Raw genomic sequence first — 24333 nt, 5'->3', positions numbered from 1 at the left:
GGTTGTCCCCGCCCACTCTGACGTATTTCCGGTCGCGGCGGGTGAGGGGCGGGGACTTCGGCACGCGTGGCGGCCGGTTGAGCCGCCGTCTCCTTAGCGCGTTCCACCGCCGCAGCCCCGCCATGGGCCTCACCCGCCAGTACCTGCGGTACGGCCCGGCCGCTCTCTTCGGGCTGGTGGCCAGCGCCAAGGGCAAGGCGGCCTTCGTGGCGCTGCGCGGCGAGCGGGGCCGCTGCGTGGCCGTGCCGGCCTGCGAGCACGTCTTCGTGTGGGACACGCGGAAAGGGGAGAAGGTGAGAGCGGGGCCCTGGGGGGCGGCCCCTGCCTGGGGCTGCAGTGGCGGGGTGCGGCGGGGGGGCTGGCGAGGACCAGGTGTAGTGTGCGGTGCTTTGGGACCGCCTGGAGCAAAGCCCCAGTGTTGGCGGGCCGCTTTTTGAGGCGAGCGTCACTCCCACAGCTTCCCCCCCTTTTTTTTTTTGCAGTCTGGGCACGCCTTGAGGTTGGCTTGCAGTGGCTCGTCTGCGGCTCTGGGTGCGCCCTGGCCGAATCTCACTGTTGATCCTTTGAGATTTGTCTTTCCCACCTCAGCTGGGGAAGAGTAATTGCTGCCACGGCGCCCGCAGAGCTGTTCCCTGTTTACCTGGTGACCAGCAGCGCTGTGTGAAAGTTCTGGGATGAAGCAGGGATGTCGAGGGGTTTGCGTTCTGGCTATGGAGCTGCGCTTCCCATGTGAGAGTTATATCCCGTGGCAAGTCTGTGAGCCGTAACTTTAAGGACTTTGCCGCATGTCAGATTCTGAAGTCGTTATAAGTACTGCTCTCCATTACAAAGTGAATTCAGGATTTGCTTTACAACCCCTAGAGTGGTGACTGCTGGCATGTTATTTTGGAGATGTTTTTATAATGTTCTGGTTCTTGTGCTGTCTTATACTTGAGAAAGGCCAAGCAAGAGAGGATGGGTCAGGAAGAAGCTTTCAGACTTTACTCAGTGTTCCTTCCGCTCTGGCACTGAAGATGCATGGGCGCAAATACGGGCTTCTGAGTTCCAAGACTCATTCTGCACCAGTTTCCTGTATGATTATGAAAAATTATTTCCATCCTAGCTACTCTCTACCTTGTAAAATGGGGCTAATGATGCTGTATTTGGTGCAGGAAGCTGAAAAATTACTTCTGAAGTGGCAGAAGGGCTCAGTTGGAAGTTCAGTAGAAAAGCAGAATGTATTCTTTCTGCTGTGTAAGTATGTGGCTCTGACATGCCATTTATCAACATTGTGTGTATTTTGTCTCCTAAAAATTGCAGGTTCTTATCCTTAAGGGTCTCAAGCAGGAGGTCAGTTACCTCTGCCCTTCTCCAGATGGGTTGCACTTGGCTGTTGGGTATGAAGATGGATCAATCCGTGTCTTCAGCCTCCTAACTGGAGAAGCAAACATCACTTTCAATGGACACAAGGCTGCAGTTACAGCCCTGCAGTATGACCATCTGGGTGGCCGGCTGGTATCTGGCTCGAAGGTGAGGGTTGCACATCTGGAGGACAGACCTTTCATAAAGATGCTCCACGGAGAAAGCTGACTTGCACTAAAATGTCTGGTATTTTAAGTGGGTTATGTGCCCTCTGGCTATAGCCAGAGGATGGCAGTGAGAGGAGTTAGGGTTGTGAGACAACAATGGAGTTGGAGAGCCCAGGGCTGGGAGCCCCAACAGGGGCTACAGGGCAGGAGTGGCGTACTAGTAGAGCTGTTAAAGTTGGAGAAGCTTATGAGGTCAGGAATAGCAAAAGTGACTCAAGCCAGGGCAGAGGTGCATTTATTGGTCTGAATACATCTTTGGGGAGCAAATGTCACTTGCATTAGTCATCCCTGACATTCAAATTCAGAGTGAGAATGTGTGCTCGAAGGTAGTCTTTACAGTCTTGTAGCAGAGGTAGATGTTTTGCAGAGACAAATGCCCGTCCCTTGGAGACACTCTGTCTGTTCCAGGATACAGATGTTATCGTGTGGGATGTCATCAATGAGAGCGGTCTGTACCGGCTGAGAGGACACAAGGATGCTGTCACTCAAGTCCTTTTCTTGAAGGAGAAGAACCTGTTGGTCACCAGGTGAGCCAGACTAACAGTAGTGGTTGATCAGGAAAGCGGCCATGGTTTTACTTGATATTTAGACATCCTAGGTGCCACAGCCATTTGTATTTTCCTTCTCAGCTCATGATATCTGAGACCCACCAGCATCTTAGAATACGATTTTTGTCATGTCCACGTATTTCTTGAGTCTAGTGCCTGAATTCAGGTGTGGTAAGCGGAACTGAAATGGCTATTCTGAAAAACAGTGTTTTGAAAAAGGTTTAACTTGCTTGTAAATATAGCAACTTAGAATTACTGTAACAAGGAATAGATAATACATTTGTTGTGTATGTAACCATTTGTGCTGTTTATCTTGAAGCAGACTTACCTTCTGTATGTATAATTTACATGGCAATGTGACAGAAAAATTGCTTCCTAGTAAGCTGTAATTACAGGAATTGGTTAAAAGGTAATAGATGTTTTTTGAGTTGGTTTTTAGTTATTCAACATGAACTGCTAGTTGACTGTATCCTTCTAATAATGAACAGTTGACAGAAGGTACTCTTGGTCAAATGTCAGTCAATAATTTCTTATTTATTAATGTGTCATCTAATAGCTTAATGGAAAAGTGCATGCAATCAGTTCAGTGTAAAAGTAGAACAAGTTTATTGTGGTTTTTGTGTTGTTTCAAATGGAAAAATAATATTTTGTTGGTTTGGTAGATGATGCCGGTTTCTTAATGGAATTTCAAGTCTTTGCAGGTCACCTTTAGAAATACTTCATAGTTATCTCAGTAGCTAAATTGAGATAAAGAATGCATTTTTTTTTTTTTTTTTAAATTAACGGAACATAGACATTATGCTCTTTTTCTGGAGATGCAAGGTTTTGCTGCCTTACGTTAGGTTGTTTTTTTTCCCGAGCAGCTAACTGCAGTTTCATATGTCCAATTTACCAGTATGGATCCTATGTAACAAAAGCGATGGATTAACAGCAAATATCACTTATAATCAGGAATTTTGTTTGCCCCGAGGGAGCTTAGTTAATGGAACAAGTTTTATATTTTGATTTAGTTGAAACTTATTGAGGAAAACAGGTTGTAACAAAGTTACCAAAAATTTAAAAAGTATTAATTATTGTAGGGTGTACTGAAAGAATCTGTGTAAATATTCGTATTACTTTTCCTGAGTGCTCTTGTAGTATTGGGGTAGCATAGTGTAGCCAGAAATGTGTTTTCAAGGAGATCTAATCCTGCAGGGGCTTTGAAGGACTGAAACAACTGTAATTCTCAGTTAGGAGGAGCAGCTCCAAATCCCTGCCTAAAGTGAAGGATCTGCTTCTCTTGTAGCCTGTTCAATGCACAGGTATGGCACGGGTTGAGAGTGTGGAGAGGGATTTTAGAGACAGCTTTAGAATTGATCTCCGCTCTGCGCTTATTCTTCTCACCCTAAGTAAAGAGTATTGTTCTTAGCCTAAATAAGTGAGAAATGAGGCTGTGTGACACTGGGGCTTGCAGCTGAATCCAGAGGAAGAAGCAGTTTTCAGTGACTTGCTAGGTACCTTTTTGCAGCACCTTTGTATTGCTATACTTTGTTATTGCATAGCTTCTGAAATTCAATGTCTGAGCACCTGCTTTGTGATATGTTGTGGTATGTTTTAGACTCTTTGTATTTCTACCACTTTCCCAAGCATGTGAGCTTTGGCAGTCTTTCCTTATGTCTTGAGTTTTTCATCTTTGTTCCAGTGGCAAGGACACGTTGGTGAAATGGTGGGATCTGGACACCCAGCACTGCTTTAAAACTCTGGTTGGACACCGTACTGAGGTAAAGGGGATGTGTGGGGAGCTGTTGGGGTGGAGGGAATTTGGATTACGTGTCATGGCTCACTTTGTGCTTTCCCTGCTCTCAGGAGTTGTAAACTGCCACTGTTTTGCTTGTCATTAGGCTTTAGGGATGAACAAATGAGAAACCTCCAAATTTTCCATGAGCTATCATCAATGTACAACGGGTGACATTTCAATACAGATGTCCCCAGAGGAGGATCCAGCTAGATCCAATGTCTTAATGGTTGCCCTTTTAATAAATCAATTAAAGATGCTTTCCTATTGTTATGATAGTTAAAAGAACCGTAAGACAATTACTCACATTGTGCCTGTGAACAGGTTTGGGGGATGGCTTTGGTATCTGAAGAGAAGCGTCTGATCACTGGGAGTGCTGACAGTGAGCTGAGGGTGTGGGATATCACGTACATCCAGGAGGTAAGATATTCCCTCTGTAACCCCACACAGTCTTGCTCAGCTGCTTGTCTTTGGACTAAGATGGGACTGGAACAGGTTAAATCTGATTGCTTTGGCTCGGTTTCCCAGAATGTCAATGTCTTTGCTGTCTGAGGGGTCCACAAGCTGCTGTTGGGAAAGACTGATGTTTTCTGTGGTTTGAGCTTTCAGGTGAAGCTGTGAGCATTTCCAGAACAAAATTTACAGAGTGTGTCAGATCTTCCTGCCTTCTGGCTTATGGCTGGAGTAGACAATCTTGTGGGTGGGTGATAATCAGGGGAGGACCTGGAGTGTTTGGTGCCACCAGTCATGCTCTAGGCAACTCCTTTATTGCAGTGTATGCTAGCCACTTGTTCCTTCAGGGAAATGAAGTGAGAGACAGAAACCAGAGCACCACAGCTCTTGTGGTTTAAGGTACTCCTTATGGGTTTGTTTTTTTTTTGTCTGTGAACAGGTAAAAGACCCTGATGAACCGGAGTCCAAGAAAAGCAAAGAGTCTTCACCTGGAGTAGTAGAAGAAAACACCGAAGAGGATGAGACGGTAGAGTTGGATGAGCATCCTGAGGAGGTAAGCTCAGTTTTCCATGCTGTCTGTGGAGTGGTGTATCTAACCCCATTTGCATGGTGCTGTTTGCAGAGCTGGCAGGAGTTTGAGTCACTCACACATTGCTTCTCTGTTTTGGGTTTGTACCCTGAGTGTCATATTTAGCCTGTTAGGGAAAAAGTGGTAATTCTTGTCTTACTTCATAACATTTTCCTCAGCAGCAGTTGCTGCCTCATCTAGCTGCAAAACATCAGCAGAAGTATGCTTGCCAGCACACAAACACATGTTGTTCTCCCCTGAAAGCTTTTTCTTTGCCTTCTGTTCGAGGAGGACTAGCAGATGTTTAAAGTTCGACACCGCTAATAAAGCTCTTTCACAAACAACATGGGAATAAAATAGTTACTAGCTGGTTGGTGGTTGCTGAGTTCAGTGCTGATGCTTACCTTTGCAGGTGAGTAGCAGAAGCTCAGAGGTTAGAGTTGCACCATAACGACATATGTTGTGAGATTTGATTGCAGAAAGCCATTCCCACTTGTGCTGCTTGTGGAGACTTTACTAAATCTGTCTTTCTGGTGGAACTTTCTGGGGTCCTCCTCAAATTTCAGACTGCTTGCAATTATGGTAGATAGCTGACCTTGTTAAACACTTCCCCAGTTTCCTCTCCAGAGGATTTCTCTCCCTTCAATGACCTGTTTAAGAGTCTGTTCTCACCTTCTGTGCCTCTCCTGACAGAGGAACTGAGCTCTACTGCCTTTGTAGTGTAAAAATTCATCTCTGTCTCTTCAATGGCTGTGGTTTGCCAATAAAGTTATTTTTCCACTGAGACTGTCAATGATTATTTTCAGCTAAAATGCAACAGAGCATAAGAAGATAAGCCTGTAGCTCACACAAATACTTGGTTTTTGCTAGCTGTTCTGCTGGGATCCTATAGGTTCATTTCCCTCTCTTCTCTTGACTTGCCTTGCCACTAGGTTTAAAATTCTTCTCCTTCTTTCTCTGTAGCGCCTTGTAAAGTGCAGCAAAGTTGGATCCATCATGCGGGAAGGGAGAGACCGAGTAGTTACTCTTGCCACAGACCGAACGGGCAAGATCTTGGCCTGCCATGTAAGTAATGGAGGGCTCTGCTATCGAGCTGTAGAGGAGGCTGTTTAGACACCTTGGGTAATTTCTCCAAGGGCCAGCAAGGGCTTTGCATGCCTTTGACTTTGTTTGCTCTGTCTCTAGGGAACAGATTCTGTTCTGGAAGTGTTCTCTGTCCTTTCTGAAGAGGAAGTCCAAAAGAAATTGGAAAAGAAAATGAAGAAAGCAAAGAAAAAAGCCAGGTAAGCAGTATTGGATGTATTTGCTGTCTGTGTCCAGAGAACTGTTAGAAAACGCCTTCAGCAGCATGACATGCTGGTTGAACTCCAGGCTACTGGTCATTCTGTCTGCGCTAGCTGTTGTATTTTGAGGGCACTGTCCCTGTGCATCCTTGCTGCTTGTCTAAGCAAGAGACTTCTCGCAGAGACTAAGGAGGTACCTTTCTTTCTCAGTCTTCACCCTGCAAGAAAGCTTATTTGTGCAAAGGAATGGATATAAAATGGGTTTTTCAGAGCTGCTTGCTTCTACCTGACATTCATATTCACACTGCTTACTGCATCAAATGAAGTCACTGATAGGGTTTACAGAAATGAAAGTTTCACCTGAGAAGTCAAAGTGACTCTAATACATCATCTACTGTTTTACAGCAGGCAGAGATACAGACGAGAGCTTTATTAGTATTTACTTCATGTTAAGTGTCTCTCTGGGTATCCTGGCACTTAACAAGTGTTTCACAACAGTCCCTAGGGAGAGGTCTGACTCCAGGGTAGAAACTGATGCACAGGGCACATAAATCTGGAGGTGCGTTCTGACAATGGCTGAAGACTTTTGTTGAGTGGTAGATGAGCAGAAGCTGATTTCGCACTCAAACACAGCTTTCTGTTGTCTGTTTTGTATCCATGTTTCTAACGTGCCTTGTTCGAGTGTATTGGCTCCAGAGGAGGCTGCCTTTTTTAGGACAGTTTGTCTCTTTAATAGTCTGCATACCAGCATGAACTTCACTGTCTCACTCTGTTCTTAAATATAGTTAGCACTGTTGGCTAAGAGGGCAGTTGTTTTCAGCAGGCTGTGGTTTCCTTATGTTATCCTCTGTTCTTATGTAGTTTGTTTTGGCTGTGCTGGGTTATTTGACTCTCCTCCATTATCTGACATTTCTAGACAGAACTCTGAAGAGGACTCTGAAAGGAGCGTGGAGCTGAGCCTGCAGGAGGAGATTCAGCGTGTCACTAACATCAGAGCTTCTTCTAAAATCAAGTGAGTGGAAAGCCTATTATAAAGTGGAGCTGTGATTATGTAGCTACTTGGGGAGGGCTCTGAGCAGCTCAGTATAGGGAGAGGTAGAAGTAATTTCCCTCTCAGTATCTGTTCAGCTTGGAGCTGGGGAGAGACCTACCCTGATGCCAGTCCATTCACACCTCTTCCACAAATGGTCCCCTTTGTGCACACCTCTGTGCACTTGCCTGTGGCATGCCTCTGTTTATATTCCTCTTTCTCAGCTGTCGTGATATTTGATCCCTCTTGCATTTTGTCTTATTGCCCCTGTGTACAGCTCTGATTTTGTCTAATCAAACAGGTCATTTGACTTGCTTCTCTCTCCAAAAGGAGAGCTGAAGATTGTACTGCTGCTCCAGAACAACATCATTGAGTCGTACAACCTGAACCTATCAGCACAAGTCCCACAGGCTGTCCGTGCATCCAGGATAACCATTGGAGGCCACCGCAGTGACGTCAGGACGTTGGCTTTTAGCTCTGACAATATTGCCATTCTCTCAGCAGCTGCAGAGTCTGTAAAGATTTGGAACAGGTACACAGTCCAGTTGTGTCAGTCTCCTAGAACTCAGGGACACTGTATTCAGAGAGGCAGTGATAAGGAAGGGGAGATGATGGAGAAATACAAAATAGTGAATGAAGTAAAGGAAGTGAATAGAAAACTATTTGACTTCTTTCCTGGTTGGGGAAACTGAGAAGCTATAGAGGTAAAACTGCATAATTAACTCCTGGAGTTTGATGCTGTAAAGCAGCACTGAGGCTAAGCTTAGTGGCAGGTATGGAAAAACAAGTATCTAAACACAGAGGTCATACATATCCATCCAGTATAGACTGTATTTTGTTTGGTTTTTTAGTAAGAGGTACTGACTGTTATCCTAAGCTAGCTACTGCCTGTTCTTTAGGGAACATGTGGGTTTCTTGGCATCTTATCTGAAGGATCTAGTATTAGGCTGAGCAGGCTGCTGTTTTGATCTAGAGTGTTGTCCCAGTGTTTCCTGAGTGGTGCCAATTTCAAGCTCAAGTGTTTCCTTTAAGTGTGCCATCTTATACTCCTCCCTCTTCTCCTGAATTACAGGAATTGCTGTTGGAGAACAGGAGCTCTGTCCGTGCTTACAATAGCAATAAGTCATTATGGTGAACTATGTAACCGCATGTTTTTATAGAAAACATTCTTCACAGTAATGCTGAATAGCATTTGGGTTGTAGGATGGTGGTGGATCTTCTGGCCCAGCTGAAAAGACAGCTGTGGATAGAGGCCACTCTGGAGCATACTTAGCGGGCCAGGTTTTGTGTGTGATAAGAGGTTTTGGGCTCTGCCTTTGTCCACAGATCGACCTTGCAGTGCATCCGGACAATGGACTGTGAGTACGCCCTCTGCTCGCTCTTTGTCCCAGGAGATCGGCAGGTCATCATTGGCACCAAGGTAAATAGTCTCCATTCTGCACTCCAGACTGCCCATGTCTGGAAGTGTTCTGAAAATGTCGTTAAGGCAGCCTTATAGAAAATGCATTGCATCTCCTGATCTGGAGCGCTCTGTTTTAGGTGTAAAAATCTCTCTGACAATGAGGTTCTGCTCTGTTTGCAGCCTATTTATGTAGCTCCTCTGGCTTAAGCTGGACAGCTGGGGAGAGCTTTGGGAAGTCCCTGATGGAGAGTAGGAGTTTGGCCATCTGTATGTAACAGCCATCTAATGAGGCTGGTTGTTTGGGAGATGGCTGGCGGGGGTGCTCTTCTGCTAGGAGCTATTGTGTGTCGTGAAGGCAAAGGGGCTGAGGTGTCCTCTGTGATATGTCTCTCTCTGCAGACAGGGAAGCTGCAGCTGTATGACCTGGCTTCTGGGAGTCTGATGGAGACACTTGATGCTCATGACGGGGCAGTGTGGTCCATTGCTCTTTCACCAGACCAGGTAACTCAGCCACCCCTCTAAGCACCATCTGTTGCACGTCTTTTCATGTAGCTTCTTCCTGAAGTGCTGTGTTGGTTTTACTGGTGGGAGCATGGAAACTTCTCATCTTGGGAGGTGGAGCATGCAGCTGATAGCATTTAAGAACTTTAACTGTGGATTCCTGCACAGCTTGATGAATAATCTCTCTAGCTATGTGGCACATGGCAATGAGTCTTTGGGCTGAGTGGGGCCATCCTCATCACGTCTGGCTTCTGCATGATTGAGAACGCTCGGACTTCCCTGCTAGATTCCATTTGTGTGGCAGTACCTACCTTGTGGATGTGTTCCAGCCATGGAGAGCTTCAGCCCTTTGTAACCTGCATGTTCTTGTGATATTTTTTTAAGTTGCTGTAGGTTTTTTTTTTGTTTGTTTGTTTGGTTTTTTTTGCTGGTGTCCCCAGGATCTGGGTGCACTGTGCGATAGGAATGATACCAGTGCCTTTTAAATTCATCCAAAGTCTTAATCAGTTCTTTTGTCCATAGCTCTGCAGTGAGATTGTGTATTCAGATAATAATCCACTATGTCCCTCAAAGTCAATTTTGAGGCACTGCTTCGCAGAAGGCATGTATGTGGAGCTTAGATCCTTGCTTCCTAACATATAAATTGGTGTTTTGGTTCTGTTTGGGCACTCTTTTTCAGATAGATTGGATAGCTCTGACATTATATAGATATATTTAATTGGTTATTTTTCTAGTAATCATAAAATCTGTAAGCAGATGAGCGTAGTGTCAAGTTAGTAGATATTTCTCATTTAATATCAAGCTCTGAAACATCTTAGCTAGTCTTTAATTCATAGAGCATGTGCTTTATTGAACTATATTATCGTAGTTTTGTAATGAAAATTTAACACAAGGCCAAAAGGCGTGCCTTGCATGAGCAACACAGTTATGATTATCAACTACAGCTTTAATCTTAAGGAAAAGGATAATTCCAATCAAAATAATTTTCTATAAGCTCTTTTCTCCGTATTTGGTTTACTTTGTTTGATGGAAACTGCAATGACCTGTTACTTTTGTTGACAATGCTCAGTTACCAGGCCTGCCTGCTTACTCTGTCTGAATTCTGATGTTACATTAGTTTCTTTCTGGATCTGCCCCAGTGTTTCCAAAGTTGCTGAGAATGGACATTGACAGTTTAGAGAGTACCTTGTTCTGCTCTGTAAAAGCCTTAGAGGCAGGGGATCTGAACCGTTGATTTAGAAATGTCTGACATAAGTAGCTGCTTTTTGATGGCCTTGTGAGTTTTTGGAGCAATTCGTCATCACTGTCTTATAATGCGATTTATGGTACATAGTTTTTCCCTGAGTAAAACAGATGAGAAATGCTTACTGAAGCCATGTTTACTGAACGTTGGTGTTTAATAGTTCTCATACTTTGCCCTTAGAAATGGGTCAGTACTATTGAAAAGATTCCCCCCCCCCCCCCCCCATTTTACATGCACACACTCACTCAATTTGGTCTAACCACTCTGAGTGTAGAAATCTGTTTGTGTCTTTTACTCCTTGTATCAGTTTTTCTCTGTTATCACAGTTCAGGTTCATATTGGTTTCTATCATTTTCTGCTTTCTTCTGTGCATGCCTGCCTTATTTTTCTTATGCGGTCATGTTGTGCTAGAAGCTGGAGTGTTTTTTAGTGGAATCAAAACCATAGCACGTAATAACCTGCCTGACATTCATTCACCTTACAGATTAAAACATATGGGACAGATTTTACCCTTGTTCTTAATGTAAAAGGAATTATGTTGAACTGTTCTTCCTTTAGGAGGCTGTGCTTGTGGGGTGATAGTGAGATGTGTGTGATCCAGTAACAGTGTCAACTTTCCCACAAAACACAAACACATCATTACTGCCTACAGCTGAGATGACTTCTTTCAGTCCCACAGTTTCAGCCCAGGTCTTGATTTACATTTGGAGTCTTTGTCTTAGACCTCCCTGCCAGAACTTTTGAAATTGTTGTTGCTCAGCCAACGGGTAATGCATGCTCCAACCGCAGCAAGTGCTCCTGCTGGTGTCCACTTAATCATTAATATTGTAGGAAGGTGGGACATGTCAAAAACCTCCTTGTGTGTTGATAGTTCCTTGCTGTTGAATTTCTCCGGGTTATAGCAAAACTGGTTTCACAATAATTTTTTTGTTTTTCCCTGCAGCGTGGCTTTGTGACAGGAGGTGCTGATAAATGTGTCAAGTTCTGGGAGTTTGAGCTTGTGAAGGATGAAAGCAGTGTTCAGAAAAGGTAAGAAGATAAACCTGTCTAGACTGTATTCAGCTGGAGTATCCATTCTGATTGATGGATGCTTTGGCCTTTGCTGTGCACTGTAAGAAGTGCCCATGATATGTACATGGAACACATGTAGGAGAGTGTGAACTCAGTGCTGTTTTGTGAAGGTCTGAGCTTAGCTGAGGAAGGGCACTTGCCACGTTCTGATCCCTTGCTTGTGGTCAGCTTCAAATCACAGGACAGGCCTCCAGATCATTAAGCAGTAAATTTAGCAGTGAAGTTTATCAGCCTGCAATGCCATGCTTATTTCCAGTCCTGTCTTGGTCAAGTCATAATGAAGAATGAGATGCTGCGTGTTAGAACGAACTTGCTTTCCCAGGGTGCAACGTGGGAGTTGTATTCATACCTCTTCCCAGCCTGTTTGTTTGGGATAACATTTTTTTTTTTTTCTTCCCTTTTTTTGTTGCCAGGCTCTCCATGAAACATGTGCGTGTTCTGCAGCTGGATGAAGATGTTCTCTGTGTGCGGTACAGCCCCAACCAGAAACTGCTGGCTGTCTCCTTACTGGATTGCACTGTGAAGATTTTCTATATTGACACACTCAAGGTGGATGACCAAATGGGCTGTGAGGCTGTGCAGGGAGTGATGTAATTGTAGCCGGAAAGATCAGGAATACATAGGAAAAGTGTCTGGTTTTTGTGGGACACTAGTAAGAATCAAAGAGAGACCATGCATCCCATTATAGATGGCTGTTTGCTACCAAATATGACCGTGCCATGGCTGTCCCACACTGGGGAGAAGATCTGTTTTTCATCGGGAAAGCGTTGTGAACCTGCAGGTGGCAAGGTTCACCCTAAACTCCAGAGCTGTGAGGCACTGTAAGGGTGGGGATGAATGTCTCACACATGGAATTAAATAGGGCATAGGCAGAGGCAAAGCCTGGGGGAGGAGATTCTTCCTTGTGAGCAGTGGCGAGCTGTGTATTAGCACGTGAATGTTAGTGAATGACTCGAGACAGACCAGCACTGACAGATATGCAAGGAGAATCCGAGATAAACTCCATAGGCTGTGGTGATTAGCACCAGAGTTGGCTCAGCTTGCTTGGATACTTCCACCCTCCTCTCAGTTCTGCCATCATGGCCCTGGCTGCTAACAGTGTTCAGGGCAGGAGAGAAAGTGAGTCAGTGCTGTAAAGACAGAGCTCCTGAGGCAGAGCAGAACTAGCCTGGAGCTTGAGATTTTCACACATCTCTACCCAGCACGTCTAACTGAGACACCTTTCTTCTGCTTCAGTTTTTCCTCTCCCTGTATGGACACAAGCTGCCAGTGCTGTGCATGGACATCTCCTATGTAAGTATCACTAGGGCTGTGTGTTAGGTGGGACTGTGGTGATATGGATGACTGCGAGAACCTCTGCTGGCAGCAAGGCCTCTAGGATAATGCTTTCTTGTCACCTCCTTGCTCCCAAAACTTACAGTTTCTTGATGGGACACAGCAAGCCCCTCCTTATCCTGCGATCTTGAGCTCACTGGGAGGGGTCATGAGGTAGCAGTCATGACAGAACTGGGCAGGGCATTTTGTGAGCAAGTAGAAATTGAAATGCTGTGGTGGTTCCCTACACGTAAGAGGTACAGCCTACTCTCTGCTAAAGTTACTGGCTCTATGAGAGGAGCCTGAATTGTTTGTTAGTGGGAGCAGAGAGCAGGTGCTGAGGCGGAGCAGCCCCTTCATGCCTGTTTGTTCTTGGGCTGCATCTTGCTCTGTGGTATGTTTGGAACGAGGCTCATCAGAAGCCAAAAATCAACATACGGCTAAGGTCTTAAATGCCTGCAGAGGTTCAGGAAAGAGCCAGGGTGCTGTCAGTGGGCTGTGGCAGTACCACAAGCATGGGCCACCCTGGTGAGAGGAGGTGGAGAAATCAGGAGGGTGTGTTTCAGGAGGTGGGTATCTGCCCACTCTGAACTGCTTAGTCACTGGTTCAGCAGCGATTCCTCATGAGACTGCCAGCCAGCTACCCACACCCTCCTCTCTTTGTTGCTCTGTAGGATGGGACTCTAATTGCAACCGGCTCTGCTGACAGGAATGTGAAGATTTGGGGCTTGGATTTTGGGGACTGTCACCGCTCTCTCTTTGCCCATGATGACAGGTTAGTCAAATCCTACAGCATCTCTGGGCTGTGGGCTATCTTATCTCTAAGGTTATTGATCCAGTAATAACCCTTTTGTCCAGCATAGAGCGGAGGGAGGTCTGCAATGTTCTCCAAGTGGGTGAATTTGAGCTTTTTTCCCTTCCAGTGTGATGTATCTGCAGTTTGTGGCAAAATCCCATCTCTTCTTCACAGCTGGGAAGGACAGCAAGATTAAGCAGTGGGATGCAGATAAATTTGAGCACATCCAGACGCTGGAGGTAGGAAGTTTTGGAGACTGTTGAAAGGAAGCATTATCCCTGCATGAGCAGCACTTCCCTCAGGGCCTGGAAGCTGGGTGATGTTCATGTTTTACCTCTTCTGTCTACCATACAGGGGCATCATCAGGAGGTGTGGTGTTTGGCACTCAGTCCCAATGGAGACTACGTGGTGTCAGCATCCCATGACAAGTCCCTGCGCCTCTGGGAAAGGACAAGGGAGCCACTTGTTTTGGAAGAGGAGAGGGAAATGGTGAGAGTTACATCCTTCCTGTCAAAGACAAGTTCCAGATCTGTTTTCTTTCCAGCAGGCAGATTGCTCATTTTTCACTGTGGAAGAGTCTGGCTCCATACTTGTCAGACCTGCTCACTACTAACTGCAGCCTGGTGTTGAGGTGCTCAGGGCTGACTGGCATTTTTTACATGATGGGACTGTTGCCCTGAGCTATCTGCAGACAGTACCGCAGATATTGCAGGTGCTTGTCTGTCTGTACTGCATTGCAGATGCCTGGCAAACTTACTATCTGCTTTGCTTCTTTCTTGTTTCTCAGACTTTCCTGTATAGCTGTGGTTTTGTAGAGGTCTGCTGGCTACAGTCTTTGATCTTCTCTTACTCTCTTGTGCTCCTTTCAACTGAAGTGTGCTTTGGACGCAGTGCAGGAGGTGGCTGCTGTGGAGTGATGGAGAACACTGCTCCTGTGAAATGCACTTTGTCTTCATTTCCACTTTTCCAGCTGTGAGAGGTCCACTGTATCTCAGTAGAAGCCCCCAAAGCTCAGGGGGTGCTGGAAGAAGCCCCTTCTACTTCATTTAAGCATGTATTGTGTGGAGTCATAGACTTGCAGAAGGACTTAAAATAGGAAGGAGACCCTGGGGGGTCTCTAGTTCAACCCTTGCTCACTGCAGGATAACCTTAAAGCTTATCAGACTGCTCAGAGGCTTGTCTTGATACATGAACATCTCAAAGGAAGATTTTCCAGGCTGTATGAGCACCTGTTCCAGTGCTGAACCAATCTTGGGGTTGGTGGGTGCATTTGTTTCACATATGCAATTGGAAATCCCTTGGAACAATTTCTAACTCTTGTCTTTTCGCTATATCCTTTGGAGGAGTCTGGCTCTGTCTCCCCTTCTTAAAGCAGTTCTCAAAACACAGTGAGGGAAGGATGTAGAAACATGTGCAGAAGCAGGAGTGGAAGAGAAACCTGCAATAAATGGAGTTGTTTTTTTTTTTTTTTTGTCCCAGCCTGTTTGCAGAGAGCTGAGGTGACCCACAGGCAGCATCTTGATGCTCAGTAGTTGGTGTGCTAGGAATGATGGTGGTAAAAGAAGACACAGCGACAGGTTCTTTTCCAAATGCCAGGAAAGTGTGTTTTGGGTGAAATTTGAGTAACATGGTAACACTGCTGGGGCCCTATTCATGTGAGAGATGCCAGGCAGAAGGCTCTTTCCTATTGCAGGCTAGGACAACTCTGGGACTTCTGTAGACCTCTTTCTTCTGTCCTTTGTGCCAAGTGAAAGGTCTGATGCTGAATTGCTGTTGTCTCTGTCTCAGTGTGGTGGGCTGTCTAAGGGCTATTCCTTCGTCCAGAGCAGAGACTTTGATTACTTTCTCTCTGGGAGATGCCAGAGTTCTCCATGGGGTTGGGACCAGGGACAAGTGGGCACTTTGCACTGACACTGTTGATCTCTGCAGATTTGTCCTGGTTTTGCAATGGACTGCACGAAGTTGCAGGCTCCTTTGCTCAACCAGTCTGGAAGGGACTTGTACCCTTGCTTGTTGCCTGCTCACACGTGTTAATATGTTGTGTTCTTATCCACTGTAGCAACGAGAAGCTGAATATGAAGAGAGCGTGGCGAAGGAAGAGCAGCCTGTGGTGAGTGGCACCATTTGAGGGTGTGTAACTCTTGACTGTGGGGAGTCTGGAATAACTATTTCTGTAAGAGTCATAGAAGAGGTGTCAGAGAGGCCTGGTAATTTTCTTGCTTTGAGGGAGTGCAGGGGGGAAGATGCTGCTGAAGCTGTGGTTGCTCACATGCAGTTGACTCGTACTTCCTAAAGGCAAGGTGAGGGCAGTATATGGAGCTGGCCAAACTGCTACACGGTAGCTGTGGATGCTTAAACCTTGCTGTGCTGTTGCCCTTTCTATCTCCCCGATTCATGTCCACATCAGCTCTGTACTAAGGCTGGGATGCCTTCTGACAGCTGCTTTCAGGTCCATGTAGTGCAGAACAGTTGGGGAAGCCTCTCAAGAACCTGTTGCTCAGGTGCTCGGGGTTGCAGATTGTTTTGACACTGACCTTATCACTTGGCCTCTGTTGGCAGAAGACGAGCTGTGTTTACCTGTCTCCCAGAGCTCAGTGTTAGCGCAGTGCTTCTGTTCCTGAGAAAGAGCTGTGCACTTGGGAAATCCTGTATTTCCACAGATTATGGAACAGGGCTGATGTTTTTCTTAGCATGGACTGTGGTCCTGCATCCTAGCAGGAGGTGCCTATGTGTATCTGCTGTGGAAGGAGGGAGCTGCAAACTCTGTATTTTGTAGGTGGCTGGAGAGACACAAGGAGAGACGGGGCTGGCAGGAAAGAAGACTATTGAAAACGTCAAAGCGGTAAGATTGTGTGGGTCTGCCGGCATTGCTTTGTGCCTTATCAGTCTCTCAAGGAGGAGAGCTGTCACAAGGTCACAGCATCAATTTGAAGAGGATTAACCTGGGCTGTCACATAAGGCAGAATTGCCTCTGCCTGCAAGAGCAGTCTGTCCTGCTCCATGGCCAACAGGGAGGGGTCTGACTCTTCAGAGTCATACACCAGGAATTATCTCCTCCAGAGATCTCTCCAGGGGCTGAGGTGTGAGGTTCCTGAGGTATTCAGGCTGCAGCTTGTCACATGTGGGTCAGACACGGCTGCTCTTGCCCTTTGGGGTTTGCAGCCCAAAGAAACACAAGGCAGGTGGGATGTTCTCTAGGTATCAGACCTCTCTCCAAAGGACTGCCCAGTCCCATGGGCATCTGTGGAAGGTGGAGATGTATTGCAGTGCCTGAGGTGGGAGCTTTATGAGGAAGGTGTAGGGGTGGGTAATTTCATGGGTGCAAATTTCAACAGTCTGGTGCTCTTGTAAATACAGAGGAAATCCTTAATCTGAGTGGGCAAAATGGCCCGACCCTGGCTTGGGCCTCAAAGGGGTACTGTGTGCTGGGGTGCAATGTCAAGGCAATAACTGAAGCTGCAGCAGAGAGCATCTGGGTCAGTTGGGGGACTGTGGATGGTGTTTGACATCTCAGGATGATTGATGTGCTCAGGGTAGTGGTGCAGTCTGGAGTAGAGGTTATCTTTGAGTGACGTGTCCTGTAATGATCCATGTCAGCTGCCCTGCTTCCACCTCTGTCTAGTTGGACTTAAGCTCTGCTTTGGCTTGTTTGGTGTCACTGATGGGCCATTCTTGTGCTACACAGGCTGAGCGAATCATGGAAGCTATTGAGCTGTATAGAGAAGAGATGGCAAAACTAAAGGAGCACAAGGCCATATGCAAAGCTGCAGGAAAAGAGGTAAAAAACCTGAGAAATATACCAGTCCCAAGGTGTGGGGATGTATCCTTCCAGCTCAGTCATCTTGGTAGAAAGGTTCAACATGCTGATAAAATCAGGACAGCTGGAAATAGCAGAGATTTGCTGAAATCTTCCTGAGAACAGGATGACACTGTGCCCTGTGGCATGGTGGTGTGTTCTTTCCAATGACCTTTATGTTGAAAGTCACAGTAGGATTTAAGTTTTGTTCCTGGGAGAGCATGCTGCTGCAAATTCATCCCAAAACCTACTCTTTGCCTTCATCTCAACGTTCCTTGCTAAATGAGGGGCTGTGATATAAGTGGCAAAAGTGACAATTAAGAAGTGGAAGAAAATACATACATGTTTGAGTTAGTCATGTATGTCTGCATATAAGATTGTCTAGTGGCTGCAAATGAGGCCTTCAGTGATAGAATCATAGAAGGGACCTTTAAAGGTCATCTAGTCCAACCTCCCTGCAAGAAGCAGGGACATCCCTGACTAGATCAGGTTGCTCAGAGCCTCATCTGACCTGGCCTTGAATGTTTCCAAGGATGGGGATGGGGTGAACAGGGATGATGTTGTGGGGAGGGTGGAGGTGTGGGAATTGACACTTTATAAAAGCTCTCTTCTATTGTGGGTTAAAGTTTTCTCTGTGAATATGCATTTGTAGACACACACATACCCCATTCTAACCCATTTCTGTGTCTCCAGGTTCCCTTTCCTGTCAATCCCATCCTCCGTGCTTACGGAAACATTACAGTAAGTGGAATGCCCAGGCCACAGGCTGTGGGCCATTCTCAACTGGAGTGGGGCTGGTTGATTTGCTGGCTGAGCCAAAACTCTGGGTTGCTGTGGAGAAGAAGGACTACTTGGTTCAACTTGAAGTGAAAACTCAGCACTTTTGCTTGTGCAAAGTGAACACAGTTTGGGGTGTTGGGGGAGGGGAGTGGGTTTTTAAATTTTAATATCTTGCATGTGTGTTACAGAAGTTTAACTCTATCAAGGTTAAATATGACACTGATGGTGTAGCCATGGCCTTATCAGGTACTTCATTATGAACCAAGATACAGGAAAGCTAGTTCAAACCTTTCCTGTGCCTAAGGGCACATCTTCCTGCTGACAGGAGGGTGCAGTTGCCATGCTATAGGATATTCCAGAGGAGCTGTGCCATCTTACACAAAATACCTGAGCATCCACTGGAATGGGTAATTGAGAACCCATGGCACTGTGCCCCCCACCATGTGGCACCTAGCCAAAGCCATTTTCTCCCTTCATCTGTGAATCCAGGCATATTTAATTGCAAGTTGAATAGATTGAACAAGGGTGAATGAAATCCTATGGCTTGGTAGCTAGCAATTTCTTTGGAGGTGGGTGATGTTTGATGGGATCCCACTGTTCAGAGAAGGGAATTTGAACCTGTTTCTAAAGTCTCAAGTGCTAAGCTGCTGGATAAGAACATAGCTGCATGTTGTGACATGTCTTGTGATATGGTGACCTGACCATGATGAGCATTCAGTATGTCCAACCATGAACAAAAATACTTCATGCACTGACAGTCTTTTATCCTCTTTCTTGGGAGAGACTGCTTGTGGAACACTTGTCCCAACATACATACTGTGTTGACTTGACTCAAGAAGCAGGAGCTGGAAGCACGTGAAGGCTTCCTGATGCTAAATCAGTGCCTGTGCAGCTGTAACAACAGCAGGGCAGCTCTGAGCGAGGCAGGGCTGTGTTGTAGCTGCCCAGATTTGTTTTCTATGGCATTGGTACAGCAGTTACTGATTCTGTTTCTGTTCCTAAAGAACTTAGATTTAGAAAATTCTATATGGTGGTTAAATGTTCAGGTATTGCAGACTAGAGCTGATGCCTTTACCCACTTGTGTCATGCTAGTACACAACAGTTTTCACTAAACTGAGAATTTTTGACTACACAAAATACAGACACATGGATGCATGGATTCCAGTGATAAAAACCCACTACTCTGGGTAGAGTAGTTTTGTTTTTCCTTGTTTATTCCAATATGTACTCCAGATTGCGGTTTTAATTACCCTTAGGAAAATCCTTGTTTTTTCCTTGCTCCCCTTTTCTGAAGTACGTCAATGCCAGCTGAAACAGCCTTTTGTCTTCCTTCTAACCACCTGTAATCACCGTACAAGAGCCTTTTTGTCCTTTCCTCTGTGATTATAGTTATATTTAATTATAAGTTGGATAGACTGAATAGAAGTGAGTGAAATTCTTTGACTTAGTAGTTAGGCACTTTTCTTTGGCAGTTTCCAGCTCTGCTCTGCAACTGCCAAACACTTTCAGCAGGTAAACAGGGGTAGCAGGAATTAAGTCTTTGGGAGATGAGTTCGTTAAGACTTTATAGGTATAACTTGTCTGTTTCACCAAACTTTTTATCCAGTGTGTACAAGATTAATTGAACTGAATATGAGATAATTTAACTGGATGAATATAAATTAGATTTTTCACAATATTCTTCACCAGAGTATACTGAGAAGGCTGGGTTTATATTCTGGGGAGGGAGAACTTCTCAGACTGGCAACTTACTGAAGCTGAAGGGGTTTCCTCTTTGTTACATTCAGCTTAATCTGTCCATCTCACAAGACTTGATTGCATGTTTTTAACTGGGTGAAGTGGACCTTAAAGCATGTTTGTCTCTGAATGTTTCTTCATATGCAAATCTGGTGTCTTTCCTCTGTTACAGCCTTCTGCATATGTGCTAGAAGTTTTCAAGAAGGTCAAGTCGAGGTGAGTCCCAAGAGCCTTATTGCTGAACAGGTTTGTGATTGACTATTGGATTTCTGGGCCCGGGACTGGCTGGGCTCCTGGAACGGTCTCTCATGCTGTGTGGGCAGCTGGAGTTACTGTTCCTGGCAGCCCCTTTTCAAGCATGCATGGAATTGAAGAATGGAAATTGTTCCTTCCATGGGGAGTGTTGGATGAAGCTTGTGTGAGTTGTCTGCTTGGAGATGCACGTGTATGTGAAGAGTAGCTTGAGGATGCTGAGGAGGGAAGATTGTGTGCCAGCTCCCTGTACCAGAATGTCTGCTGGCTTGGGCTGTAGTCTGTGCAGGTGCACTGTGCTTTGTGGGCAGTCACAGACCAGCACTGATGAATGCTTAGCACAGCTTTTGTACCAGAACCTACCTGCTCATCTGTAGCAGTGCAGTGGCTGAGATTAATGCTTCTGTCCTTTTGCTTTCTCCTCAGTGAGCTGGAAGAGTCTCTCCTGGTGCTGCCCTTCTCCTATGTCCCTGACCTGCTCAGACTCTTCAATGAATATATTCAGCTGGGTTCAGAAGTTGAACTCCTGTGCCGAGCTCTCCTCTTCCTGCTCAAGTGAGTCTGTCATCTGCCCAGACTGATCTACTAGTCTCAGTTTGGTTGCTATTGCTGTCCAGAACCTGGAGCTGAGGAAGCCCTAACAGGGCTCTGGTCAGTAGTGGCTTCCTCTGGGCCCCTCATGCTGGTGCATATCATGAACTCACTTTGTGCCAGTTATGTGAACAGAGAGATACTCCTTGCTCCTGTGCTGTGAGACAGTGCTTTTGGACAGCACAGAGCTGGGAAATATACCCTGTTTCCTGGAGCTGCAAAGTTGCTGCTTGCCATGAATGCATGTAGCATAAAAATGGGAAAAATTGGGCTTTCTCCTGTGTCTCTGGATCTTGAAGCTCTTGGGAAGCATCCTTGGGAATAAAGATGCAGTCTCTGCAGGAGATAAGGAATCCTGCAGCGAATGGTGTGTGGGAATGGACTGATCAGGTGCAGTGTTGACCTGCCCAGGTGGGGTTGCTGGCCCTGGTTCCCCAAGTCTCACTGGTATGAAAGATCCTGCATCAAGGCTGAAATGGCACTGTTCACTGGCACAGAGTCATTGTAGAGCCCATGCCCTCAGAAGGTATTTCAGAGAGACCTTCCTCTTGAACCATTGTATGTTGAAGAGAAGCTTCAGAAAATAACTTTTCCAGATAAATCTGCTCATGTCTGGTATATAAGGTTGGTCTAGGGAGGCCTAATTTAAGAAAAATCATGGAAAAACATACAGAGACTCAGGAGAGGAGCTGTCTGATGTTTCTAAGAACAATGCTGCAATACATCACTGCCTGCTTTGTTCCCAGGATACATTTTGGGCAGATCACAAGCAACCATATGCTGGTGACAGTGATAGAAAATCTGAAGAAAACCACCATCTCCAGAGTCAGCGAGGCCCGGGTGAGTGTTGTAGCCTATGCTTTTCCAGGATCTGGAAAAACAGGATGGGCCAATGTCTGGGAGCACGTGTTGTCTGTGGTGTCCAGTGGGAAAGTCAGTTGGGAATCTGAGCCCATTTCACCTTCCTCCTATGCAAACAGGCTGCCTTTTCCTTATGTTCTTTCTGACATGAGACTACCCAGTGATGATCCTGCACTCATGCTTCCTCATTTATTCTTGGTTTTCTTTGATGTATATATTTGGGCTTTGGCTTGCTATTTCCTGAATATGTAGGAAGTAAATAAAGTCTATTTCTCTTGGACTTCTCAGTGGGCTAATAGTGCCTGAAGTAATGGAGACTGTGCTGGTATCTTCTCACAACCAGGCAACTTCTGGTACCTGACAGCAATTTGTCAGTCAGAAAATACAGTGGATTATAGCTGCTCTTAATAGAGAGAACTGTGGGGAACAGAGTGTAGGATTGATTGTTTTCCTACTCAGATGAAGTTTACATTTAAATAATGTTGCTTTATTTAAATCTGTGGGTTGTCTTGCTTTCACCATTTCTTAGTAGAGGGTGGCCACTGCATGACCCTCTGCCCCCTAACAAGCTTGAGATGTACCCAACAGTGTGGTGCTGGTCTGTCTACAGGATGTGCTGGGATTCAACATGGCAGGCCTCCAGTACCTGAGGAGGGAGATTGAGGCCAAGGATGAGGTGACATTTTTTGCTGATGCTACTGACCGTTTTGAGGAGAAGAAGAGGAAGAGGAAGAAGAAAGAGAAGATGGTTCTTGCAGTGCTCTAGCATTTGCTGTCCAAGACCCAGAGCACCTGGATGGAGTCATGTAACCTCAGTGCTGGCCCATGGAAGTGTTCTTCTGGCTTAACATCTGTGATGATGTCTGGTGACTGGGACAAAGTTTGTCCTCTCCCCATGTGGTATAACCCAGCATATAATGCCACCTCACAATGGTTGTCGCTGAGATGAACTCTCTGTAGTCTGCTGCGAATGTACGTGTTTGAACTATTTCTGAGGTGGCTGTCAAAGACAGATGCTTTTCCTCCAGTGGAGTGCTTGTTAGAAATGGAGTTGACTTCTCCTGCAGAACAGGTTGGCTCATTCTGGCAGGGTTTTAACTGAATGGAGTGAATCCAGCCCATGGACTGCTCATGGGACTGTGCCCTATCCAGGGAAAAATGCTGGCAAGATACTCTGTTCTTTTGACACCTGCTGGTGGTTTGTGGCAGTGCTTGGAGACTCTGGGCAGAGCAATGTGACTTCTGCCAAAGTGTGAGAACTTGGTCTACAGCCACTGGCTTTTTAGTGGGACAGGGGAAGACATGGCTGCACTCTATTAAAGGCCTATTTATATATGCTTTGTGAGATAACTTTTTTTATTGAGTTTTGTCCTGATATTTCTATAGTAGAGCCTCAGCTGCCTTGCCCTGTATGACAGTTCTCAAAGGATTATTTTTTTTATTTTTCCAGAGAATAAAACCTGTGGGAGAAAATGCAAGGTGCTACTCCATAGAGCTGGCAGACAGAGCATGAAAAGCGTGGGTGGTTTCCATAGTACCTGGTCTAGTTTTTAGAAATTGCACTGAATTGTTGCAATGTTGTCCTTGTCCTGCATGAGATTAAATGATTTATTCTTGCAGCAGGGCAGGATAAAGTGAGCAAGTTTCTGCTGTTGTTGCTAAGTTTTTAGTTTGTAGTACACACTGTCCTTTTTACTAGTAATCATGGGTTTGGTGGATGTGGTGGGGGCTTGTGGCTACTTTGCTGACTGTTGGACTTACAGGTCTGACTCAGGTACTCAGAGCTGGACTTCTTTCTAACTTAAGTTTCATATGGATTTTTTTAATTGCATCCCAGTTGTTACTGACTATAGTCTTTGACTTAGGTTCTCTATTACTAGCAGTTATGCACAAGGCAAACAGTTCAGTTGGTCAATCTTTTGGCAGCACCTCAGATGTAATAACCACACCTCTTAAAATAATTGTTGTTAGTAAATAACTTTGTCAGGGAGCTGATGGTTCACTTGCTTCATTAGAGGCTGGGTATTTACAGCAGCACTTCATGCTCCAATTCCAGGAGACGGGTCTCAGACTCTTTATGGAAATGGCAATCCTCATACAGCTCTGCCAGTTGTTTCCTCTGTAATTTTAGGTTTGTCCAGATGTGGATGAAACTTGTGATCAAACAGCTCCACGCAAACATATTTCTGTCTGCTCCTATTTCATCTTCCTCTGTCCTATTCCTTTACTTCTCCCAAAGGAGACCCTCTTAAGAGGGATTACCGCAGCGGGAGGGAGAGCAGGCACTGTAGGATGAACTGTGCCGGTAACTTCAGGTGACATCCTGTATCCATGTCAGCTGCTGCTCAAATGGGCTACCCCGCAGGGAAAAGAAAAGAGTGTTACAAATGGAGGGGTGGCTGATGACACCACAGTGCACCTTCAGCAGTGATGACTGGAGAGAGTTACCAAAACCAGGTACCAAAAGGGGAAGGCTGACTCTATGGCTCTGTGCGATGTGCTCTGTTTACCTTAATGCCAGGGAGATAAATGTTATGGAACGTATGTAATGAGCTGCTGTTTGATGATTGTCTCAGAGGCCTGGGAGAAAAACCATGGCCACAGGTGCACATGAGCTCAGGGACCGAGGACAAGGATGTAGACAGTGGTATAGAGGAGTGACTTGGGATGCAGAGTCATCTTCTTGTGATGATGACAGGTGTCTCCTTTGATCTAAGTTGGAGGAGGTGGAATTCCTTCACCTTTGTCTCTGTTTGCCGTCACT

General features: G+C 45.6%; 1 protein-coding gene across 1 annotated transcript; it reads left to right on the top strand.

The window, feature by feature from the left end:
• The first annotated feature begins 47 nt into the window (after positions 1–47).
• WDR3 (WD repeat domain 3) lies at positions 48–22906 on the top strand. Its single transcript, XM_086760632.1, has 26 exons — positions 48–293; positions 1300–1509; positions 1977–2095; positions 3798–3876; positions 4215–4310; positions 4783–4896; positions 5875–5976; positions 6097–6194; positions 7111–7206; positions 7526–7756; positions 8551–8644; positions 9026–9127; positions 11314–11399; positions 11855–11990; positions 12678–12734; positions 13430–13530; positions 13679–13790; positions 13906–14040; positions 15611–15661; positions 16328–16393; positions 17237–17329; positions 18041–18088; positions 20038–20081; positions 20544–20672; positions 21455–21548; positions 22180–22906. Exons 1-26 carry the CDS (start codon positions 123–125, stop codon positions 22333–22335), a joined length of 2820 nt encoding a protein of 939 aa, XP_086616758.1. The 5' UTR covers positions 48–122; the 3' UTR covers positions 22336–22906.
• Positions 22907–24333: the final 1427 nt, after the last annotated feature.

The sequence above is a fragment of the Chlamydotis macqueenii genome, chromosome 1 (genome assembly GCF_036417535.1).
Source record: "Chlamydotis macqueenii isolate bChlMac1 chromosome 1, bChlMac1.mat, whole genome shotgun sequence".
NCBI lineage: Eukaryota > Metazoa > Chordata > Aves > Otidiformes > Otididae > Chlamydotis > Chlamydotis macqueenii.
Note: the sequence above shows the minus strand (reverse complement) of the source record. Positions and strands in the feature narration are given on the sequence as shown.

What these genes read in the sequence shown, in the direction of transcription:
- WDR3 (XM_086760632.1), top strand. Translation starts at nt 123, where the DNA reads ATGGGCCTCACCCGCCAGTACCTGCGGTACGGCCCGGCCGCTCTCTTC. An exon ending in ATATCACGTACATCCAGGAG is followed by an intron (nt 4,311 to 4,782) that starts GTAAGATATTCC and finishes GTCTGTGAACAG; the next exon opens with GTAAAAGACCCTGATGAACC. An exon ending in CTCTTTGCCCATGATGACAG is followed by an intron (nt 13,531 to 13,678) that starts GTTAGTCAAATC and finishes TTTCCCTTCCAG; the next exon opens with TGTGATGTATCTGCAGTTTG.